Consider the following 9,551-nt stretch of genomic DNA (forward strand, 5'->3'; position numbering starts at 1 on the left):
GTAGAAGGCGTACCGGACTCAGACCAGAAACAAGAGGTGCAAGGGATCCAGGGTTGACTCGTGGCCGCGGAGAGTGACCTGCGGTCTTGTATTAAGAACGGAGGCTTCGGACTGAACGGGCGTCGCTCTGAGGTCAGGGAGTCGCATACCTTTCCCCGGACGCGGCCCCACTCACTCTCGCCCCCGCCTTTTTGGCGTCGGACCTCGGCCCAGTCCAGGCCGGTCGCCGCCCCGCGACAGCGGACACTAGGGGTGCCCCGAGGCGCTGCGGCCTCCTGGGTGAGAGGAAACCCGAGGATGATCGCGCCTCTCCCTTGGCCTGTGCAGAGCCCGCGGTCTAGGGTTGGAGTGGGTCACAGAATTCCTCCTCTGTCCCCAGACAGGCTTTTGCCTCTGAACCTCAGTTCCTCTATCTGCAAGGAGGGGTGAACGACAGTACTTACGGAGCCGTGGAAAGGATTAAATGGGGTAAAGAGGTAATGGTGGAAATAAAGCGGTCACATATAACAGGTCCTGGCATGTCATAAGTGCTTAACAAGCAGCTTAACCAGCGACAGTTGTTGCTGTTCTTTCCAGGCCTGAATCTGTGATTGTTGTAACTGCGGGGATTTAGATCCATGGCCTATATCTATTCTGTTTCTCTTTTCTATGTCGTCCCTCCAGATATATTCATTTCTCTTTACTTAGCACTACCCTACCCGCCCCACCTTCCCCCGTACCTGCTGGGAGTGAGGGGTAAGCGTGGCAAATGCAGAAATGCCTCAGTCTGGTCCCTGCTGTCTTCCGGTCAGTCCTTGCTGACATGCACTAGGAATACAAATACAGTGTGTCTGGGGCGACAGACATGTAAACAGGCCCTTGCTAGGAAAGAGAAGTGGTGGTTACCAGAGGAGAAGGGAGGTGGGGAGAAGACAAAGGGTAAAGGGGGATCAAATATAAAGGGTGGAGCAAAAGTAGATTTATAGTTGTGAGTATGCAGAACAGAGTTTATTCTTGTGTTATTTATTGTACTTTTTTTAAAACGACCTTAAACCTACTTTTGCCCCACCCTGTATAATGACAGAAGGAGACGACTTCTGATAATGAGCACACAATGGAGTATACAGATGTTGGATTATGAAGTTGTACATCTGAAGTTTATATAAGGTCATTAACCAATGTTATTGTAATAAATTTAAAAAAAGAAGTAGAGAGACTGTTAGGGGTAGAATGGATGGAATTCTAGTTCTGGATATTTTAAGAGTAAAAAGTAAAGGATAATGTGATTTTTCTAGTTTGGAAGACCATGTAGGTCATAATGCCATCAACTGAGTTAGGAAACTAGGGACCAGTTAAACACAAAATAATTGGGAAATAAAAGAGGTTATGTGTTAAGGGAGATGTAAGTATTTCTAGTGATAAGTTCTATAGAAATGCAGAACAGTAGGTGAGGAACCCTGCTGATGGTCTCTGTGGACGAGTTGGTGGATGAGGTGGCATTGGGCTGGGCCTTGCCAGACAGGTAAATTTTATGGGAAAGAGATGGGCAATTAAGAGGCTGGAAAGCACAAAGCCTATTCCTGTGTAGTAAAACCCCAGTGAGACTGGGGCTGAAGTGTGGAGAACAGATCACCTCATTTTCCTATTTTAGGGTTCTCGACCCAGGATGACTTCGGTGACTAGATCAGAGACTGTAGAAGGTGAGTTTTGTACCTTTTACCTTGGGTTCAGGTTTCTTCACTATCCTCAAATGGTTTCCTGGCTCTTGGTGGAGCTGGAATCACATATTCATGTATTTGCACAGGTACTTCCTCAGTGTCTCCATGATAAGGGGCATACATTTTCCATTTCCACTTTTTTGCACAAATACTCAGTTGTGGGTTTGATTTTATATTTTGACTTTTTTATAACAAGTGCTAGAAGAGGAACCAGTGACATCTAAGACTCATGATCATCAAGTGGAATCAAATCCCAATCCTGTGGAAGTATGTAATAAATCGTCTGCCTCCCTGGAGATGACTCAAGGAGTTTCAAAGGAAAGAAGTCACGTTGGCTGTAGCCCTAAAAAAGGGGAGTGTTGTGATCTCAGCCACGAGGAAGGACTTCAGCCCAGGTCCCTTCATTTGTCTCCCCAAGAACAGTCTGCCCATCATCGAGACAGAAGACAGTCCTGGCGGCGAGCAAGTATGAAAGAAATCAACAGGCGGAAGTCACTGCTCCCCTTTCATCAGGGCATCACAGGTGGGGTGCTGCACACATAGACAGTGGAGTTGCAGCTCAGATAAGATGTGGCAGTGAGGTATGGTAGAAAGAGCGTAATAGGACAGACTTGACTTGGCAGAAAAAGTGTAGTGGGACAGACTTGACTTCGCTACTTATCAGCTATGTGGCGAGTAAATCACATCACCTCTCTGAGCCTCAGTTTCTTGAAGTACAAGATTTAACGTGGAAAGTCTCTAGCACGTTTCAGAAAAAACTGTGACCTTAAGTGGCTTACTTAAACCTCCTTTGTCTTATGTTCCTCATCAGTAAATGGGATGAAATATCTATTTTATAAAATTAGATGAGGAAAAAATGAATTGATTATAACACAATACTTGGCACATGGTAAATAGCTCAAATGTTAAGCTATTGTGATTACTTTAAAGATATTATCTCACTTCCAGATGGCCTATGTCTAACAGGAAAACAGGATAAAAACAGCCACTTAGCATATCAGAAAATTGCTGCCCCAGTTATGCATGTATTTCATAGGTGTGCCAAGAAAGCATCAGCAGTTCCCTAAAGTCACCCCAACTTTTATCTCTGTTCCAGAGCCTGTGGACCTAAAAATTCTGTATCACAGAAAATCACGGATGTAATAAGATTATTTCCTTGTTATTCCTGGCCACTTGCCAGGTTTCTTTGGTTATAGGCAGAAGGTATTCTGTGTTGTTTTTTTTAAACTAACAGCAGTGTGAAGTTATCAAAAAAGGAGACAAAAGAACTTTAAAATTACAACCAGCTAAAGGTAGAGGATGAAAAGACATGTATTTCTCAAATTCTCAAAGCAAACTTCCTTTGCTGTATAATAACTGATGGTTTTAAATGAGCATAATTGAAAAAACAGTGTCTGCATCCTGTACTTGTTTGAGGATTCAGTGACATAATTATGTAAAATGCCCATCCAATTCGGGCTGTCTCCCCATGTGACCTTGGCAAGTTTCCTATTACCTAGTGTTTGTGCCTCGGTGTTATCATCTGTAAAATGGAATTGATAAAATATTTGCCTCAAGTTTTAATGAATTGTGTGTAGTGTTTAATAAAAAGCCTTTTACATAACAAGTGTTCAACAAATTACTATTAATGTTATCAATTCATTGTAGAAGACAGCATGGTATTATTTGGAAAAACAGGTTTTGGTGACAGACTTGGGATTGAATTCTTATTTCACCAATTTCTGGCCTCAAACAAGTCATCTCCCCTCTGAGGTTCAGTTTCCCCATCTGTAAAATGGAGCTTATAGTTTATAAGAGGACTCTTAAGACAATGTATTTAAAGCATACTGCAGGACCTGTCATAAAAATGCTCAAATGTTTCCTTCTCCTTTGAATCGTGAATATAAAACATCAAAAAAAGTTATTTACCCATCTTGTTTAATAAGACAAGGTTTAAATGTAATACATAAAAGGTTCTTATAACTTTTTGAAGCTAGAATGCACAAATGGGTAAATTTCATTCCTCAGTGATCCTGAAAAAAATCAGACATGACTATATATGAATTCTCCCTTAATTAAAGAAGGCTGCTTGAGCATTCTTGCCTTAAAATGGACTGCATCAAGAGAGAGGAAATTTTTCAGGTTTTTTATTTTGATAATTGTGAGTATAGCACTCCTTAAATTGATATTTTATGTTAGAGCTCAGCAGATCCATCAGCGTCGACCTAGCAGAAAGCCAACGGCTTGGTGCTCTCCTGCTTTCCAGTTTCCAGGTGAGATTCTCGGGACTGAGAAGTGCTTTTTTTTAAGCTGTTACTGTGAGAGTCCCAAAAAGAGATCAAAACTGTGAAATACATCTGTTAAAATTAAAAGATGTTTCTCTCTAGTTTGGATTAACTTAAAAGCCAGATATAGTCCTAGCAACTGATTTTGTCTGGACTAGGCTCTCTATCCCATTGGTACTGTTGCTGCTAACTGAGCAGCTAAGGGTGAGAGATTTCCCCAATCTAGTATCTCTTGCTATTGGCAGCAAATGACAGGGAATAATGGTAATTTAAAGTAGGAGTAGGTCAAAATCTAAGTTCAAACAGACATTGGAGGTCTGACTACATATTAAGTCAGTATTATATGGCTAATTGATGATTAGTTTAGATAAGCAAGTCATTTGTATGAATTAAATGACCATTTTTTTCTCAAACCAAAAATCAAAATGTGTAGTTTTAGCAACATAGTTTTATCCGGATCTATTTATTTGTTATATGAAAAATCTTAGGTATGAAAATTAAATCATGTTTAGTTCACATTTATTAAATAAGCATGTAAAATTACATGAGCTTTGTTGGGACTGGCCTGGAAAATCTTGGTTGTTGTATTAAAAATGCTTTTCTTTATTTAGTTCTCTGTTCAGAAACTTGAACCTTTCCTAAAAGGCACTGAGGGCTTCAGTCTTGAAAGTTTTAGAGCCAAAGGTAAGTTGCTAAGAACAGGCAAGTGAGCTTTGACCTTGAGCTGCACCTTCTGTTAAAGTCAGTTAAAGCCCCACTTTTGAACCCCATTCACAGGAGCTGCTACCTTACAAAACCAGCACCCCTTGGAATGGCATTAAAATATATATATGCCGGCTCAGTTGGTTGGAGAATCATCCTGTACACCAAAAGGTAGCAGGTTCGATTCCCAGTTGGGGCGCACATTGGAAGCAACCGATTGATGTTTCTCCCTTCCTCTCTCTCTAAAATCAATAAAAACATATCCTCAGGTGAGGGTTAAGAAAATAATAATAATATATGCTAATGAAGTTCAGTAGGTATAAAAGTGCAAAGTAAGCCTGTCCTCCACTCCAAATCATAGTCGCAGCTTCTCTCCACAGAGGCAACCACAGCTTCCAGCTTCTTGTGTATCATTGCAGAGATACTGCATTTGCAAACAATTATACGTCAAAATCAAATAATACTCTCTGCACTGTTCTTTTCCTTGTCTTTTGTGTTTTTTTTAACCGAACAGTTTATCTTGCAGATTGTTCCATACTGCACATGTAGAACTGTCTTGACACTTTAGTAGCCACATGATATTCAATTTTATAAATGTACCATATTTTTTTTTAACCAGTTTCTTATTGTAGGCTTTTAGGGTTTTCAGTTTTTTGCTATTACAATGAATAGGGTAATGGATACTTTTTTGTTTTCTCTAATCCCACTTGAGGATATGTTTTTAAATTGATTTTAGGGAGAGAGAAACTATAGTTGGCTACCTCAATCGTACCGTGACCAGGGATTGAACCCGCAGTCTGGGCATGTACCCAGACCGGGAATCGAACCCATGACCTTTTGGTGTACAGGACAATGCTCCAACCAACTGAGCCACAGCAGCCAGAGAAAATACCTTTTCACAGATGCCTTTTGGCACATATACAAGTAAAAATAAATTTCTAGAGTTGCAATAAAATAGGTCAAACAGCCCTAACCAGTCTGGCTCAGTGGATAGAGCGTCGGCCTGCGGACTGAAGGGTTCCGGGTTCGATTCTGGTCAAGGGCATGTACCTAGGTTGCAGGCACATCCCTAGTGTGCAGGAGGCAGCTGATCGATGTTTTTCTCGCATCAATGTTTCTATCTATCTATCCCTCTCCCTTCCTCTCTGTAAAAAAATCAATAAAATATATATATATTTTTAAAAAAGGTCAAACAAAATGATAAAAATTACCAGATTGCCTTCCAGGAAGGTTGTTTCATTTTATTCTCTCACCAATAATATATGCAGATATATTTGCATACCTGTTTTTTTACATTTACCAATACAGTTTTATCAAACAGTTCAGATATTTTACAGATGATAAAAGGTATTTTGTAGTTTTAATCTGTTTTTTGAAGAGGATAAACATTTTAAAATATTATTTAAAATTATATGTGCTTCATTTTCTGTTTATGTCCTTCGTTCAATTTTGAAAATTGACATGTAGTGCTTATATTGATTTGTAGAAACTCTGTATGTTAAGGAAATTAGCTGTTCATCTATGATATAAATTAGAAATAGTCTTTCCCAGGAATCAGTTTTCAGCTATCTAGGAAGTAGCTGTTTTCCTTACAGTAACTACACAATCATCCAGAGTCAAAATACTCAGTTATCCACTTTAAAAACCAAGAAAATACATGAACTCAGACTTACTTGTTAATTAAAATTATCTCAGAATTGGACCATCACCATAATTAGAATAGATATGTCAAGGTTGTCTTGATAGCTATTTAACATCCTTTTCCTTCCTTATTCTTCGCCTGAATGTAATTGTGGACTCTTCAGGTATAAGCAGAGAACTGTTTTTACCTTATGCTTATAATGCTTTATTTGCCTTCAACATTTTTTATAACACAGGAACGAAAAGAGGAGGAATTTCCTGTTGCCTGTCTTCTGTGATAAACCAGCAGTTCAAATCTCTTGAAAAGAATAAAATGTCAGTGCAGATATATCTTTTTAACTGCTTCTTTACCAGTCAGATCTAAAAAACGCTATCAATAAATGTCATAAAGAGGAATTGTCTTACATTTTATCTATATCTACCCCCCCAAAAGATTAAATCTTTCTGCATATTTATACCACTTTTTTGAATAGGTGAGAGTGTCAGAATGTGACGGGACCCTAGAGCTGAGACTACCTTAAGTGTATGAGGGCTTTGTCAGTAGCTTCCTATGAAAATTTATATTCTGTTTATAACATGTAATTTTATTCTCTCTAGCATCTTCTCTTTCTGAAGAATTAAAACATTTTGCAGACAGACTGGAAAGTAATGGAACTCTACAGAAATGTTTTGAAGATACAAAAGGGTAAGTTCAATTGCCCTTCTGTCCTAAATTATAATTGAATTAAGGCTTTTTATGATAATTAGATAGTTCATGCACTCATCAAACATTTATTCAGCATCTCCTACATACCAGGCTCTTCTAGATGCTGGAGATAATAGTGATAAATAACTAAGTCAAACAAGGTATTTTGTTCTATATATTTTAATAGGAGATACAGTCAAACAAATATAATGATTTAAACTAGTGATCTAAGAAGTCAATAATAGTGACTTGGGGTGGGTTAGCTAAACCTCTACTGAATTTACCTTTGGATTGAGACCTATTAGATCTGAATGGTGAGAAGGAACCAGCTATGGAAAGATGAAAGGAAAAGCATTCTTCAAATTTTGCTAGCCATGCAACAGCCAAACCTCAGTTCCTAATGTCTCCCATCTCAAACAATTTGGTTCTTTAACAAGTTGTTTGGGCCTGCGGACCAAAGGGTCGCAGGTTGATTCCGGTCAAGGGCACATACTTCAGGGCACATACCGGAGGCAGCCAATCCATGTGTCTCTCTCACAGTGATGTTTCTTTTTCTCTGTGTCTCTCTCCCTTCTCTTTTTATCTCTCTAAAAATCAGTGGAAAAATATCCTCAGGTGAGGCTTAAAACAAACAGAAAGAGTACATTAGATAAGTACTGTATATAAAATAGGGAATCATTAAAAACAATTTTTAAAATCTTTATTGTTGAAAGTATTACAGATGTCCTCTTTTTTTCCCCATTGACCCCTTCTAGCCCACCCCCACCCTCCACCTCAGGATGGGAAAAATTTTTGGTGTTTGACTAAATCACTTCTTGAACAAATTTTCAGAACAAATTAAGTTGGAGAACTAAGGTTCCCCTGTAAACTTATGTTCTTTAGCTATTTACAAGCAAGAATATTAAGAGAATTTAGAAATCCTACTCCTAAACTTGTAGTTCCTCTGTGTGGGTGGAGTCCTGCCCTGCAGTAAATCATGTCACTAGAGCTTACATCATAAACATTTAGTTTTGACTTTGCAAAGGCCTATTTTTCCACCCATCCTTAAACTTAACATTGGTATTCGGGTAATGAAAAATATTTTGACTCATTCTTCTGGGGACAGAGCCTTTGGATATTCAGAATGGTCCAGCTTTTGACATATCACCAGAGATGGTTCTACAGTACAGCCTCTAACAAAACTCGGCTGACCCAAACCCTGAGACATTATTTACCTTTATACCAAGAAGGTTGGAAAAGCACCAAAATCTGCACATGGTGTGAGCCCAGGCAGCTTCGTGGAACTCGTGCTATGAGACCTAAAGTTCTAATGAGGTTGTCTAAAATGAAAAAACATGTCAGCAGGGCTTATGGTGGGTCCATGTGTGCTAAATCTGCCTGCGACAGGATCAAGTGTGCTTTCCTTATTGAGGAGCTGAAAATTGTGAAAGTGTTGAAAGCACAAGCATAGAATCAGAGAGCTAAATAAAAACATAAAGGCTTTTTGAGTGATAAAAAAATAAACAAAATATTGCTTAACATAGTGTCTCTTTTAATGCAGTGTATGTAAGCCATAAGCCAGCATTGATAGAGGCTATGTGTCATAGGCCTTGGTAGAAAAACATGAAAGGTAGAACGATTCATTTGTTTTGTCAGGTAGAGTACCACGTGCTAGCACATCTGCAAAATCTGGGCATTTTTAGTGCTTCTTTTCCATTAGAATTAGTCACTCAGCTGTGCTGAGCCCTTCGTGTAAGCCCCCTGTACAGCGGTAGCTTCAGTTTGAGGACGAAGACAAGACAGTCATGTGAAAAAGTATTGTTGGACCTTACCTTAAAAGATGCTAAGGTTTTGATTGGTGGAAGGGGAAGACACTAAAAACTGATGTGAACAGGAGTTTAGAGATTGAAAACCCCAGATATTCAGGGTCAGGGTGAGTGAGATTATATTGGACAGAATAGATAAAAGATAATAATAGGAATCAAAGTTATTGAACTGGATGGAGCGAGAACAGAGATCCTTAAGTGCCAGATTAAGGAGGTTTTACTTTTCTTCTGAATGCAGTAGAGGGTCACAGAGTTTTTAAGCAAGGAAGAAATTAAAGGAATATTTTAAGAAAGGTTCATCTGGCCATGTGTGAATTGGAATTGATGAGAGAGAGAGAAAAGGAAGAGATCTAGTATAAAAGTGAGAGGCTAAGAAATAAATATTTGTTGAAAGATAAATTCTTTTTTTTAATGTAACATTTTTATTTTATTTTTTAGGATTTGAACTTTTAAAAAAATTATTTTTATATTGATTTCAGAGAGAGGGGAAGAGGGATAGAAACATCAGGGATGAGAGAAAATCATTGATTGGCTGCCTCCTGCATGCCCCTTACTGGGGACTGAGCCCGCAATCTGTTGTTGTGGTAACCATCTTACAGTGGTTCTCTGTCTTGAAGGGAAAGGGGGTTTTGATTGTGCCCTGACCAGGTGTTGAACCTTAACCTCCTGGTTCATAGGTTGACACTCAACCACTGTCCCATGCCAGCCAGGCGAAAGATAAAATTTTTTTCTTTTTTAGAGAAAGAGAAAGTGGAGG

At 39.0% G+C, this 9,551-nt stretch overlaps 1 protein-coding gene and 1 pseudogene across 2 annotated transcripts in view; both read left to right on the forward strand.

The window, feature by feature from the left end:
• Positions 1-6: 6 nt before the first annotated feature.
• DSN1 (DSN1 homolog, MIS12 kinetochore complex component) overlaps positions 7-9,551 on the forward strand; it is a 19,047-nt gene continuing 9,502 nt past the window's right edge. The window contains exons 1-6 of one of the 2 annotated variants that reach the window (XM_006764510.2): positions 7-132; positions 1,631-1,679; positions 1,894-2,220; positions 3,876-3,949; positions 4,573-4,645; positions 6,902-6,989. In XM_006764510.2, the coding sequence (XP_006764573.1) occupies positions 1,646-1,679; positions 1,894-2,220; positions 3,876-3,949; positions 4,573-4,645; positions 6,902-6,989 (596 nt within the window). In that variant the 5' untranslated portion in view covers positions 7-132; positions 1,631-1,645. The remainder of the gene's footprint in view (positions 133-1,630; positions 1,680-1,893; positions 2,221-3,875; positions 3,950-4,572; positions 4,646-6,901; positions 6,990-9,551) is intronic. The other variant, XM_006764512.2, reaches the window with a different exon arrangement.
• LOC102773358 lies at positions 8,113-8,457 on the forward strand (annotated as a pseudogene).

Source organism: Myotis davidii, unplaced genomic scaffold, assembly GCF_000327345.1.
Source record: "Myotis davidii unplaced genomic scaffold, ASM32734v1 scaffold38, whole genome shotgun sequence".
NCBI classification, from domain to species: domain Eukaryota; kingdom Metazoa; phylum Chordata; class Mammalia; order Chiroptera; family Vespertilionidae; genus Myotis; species Myotis davidii.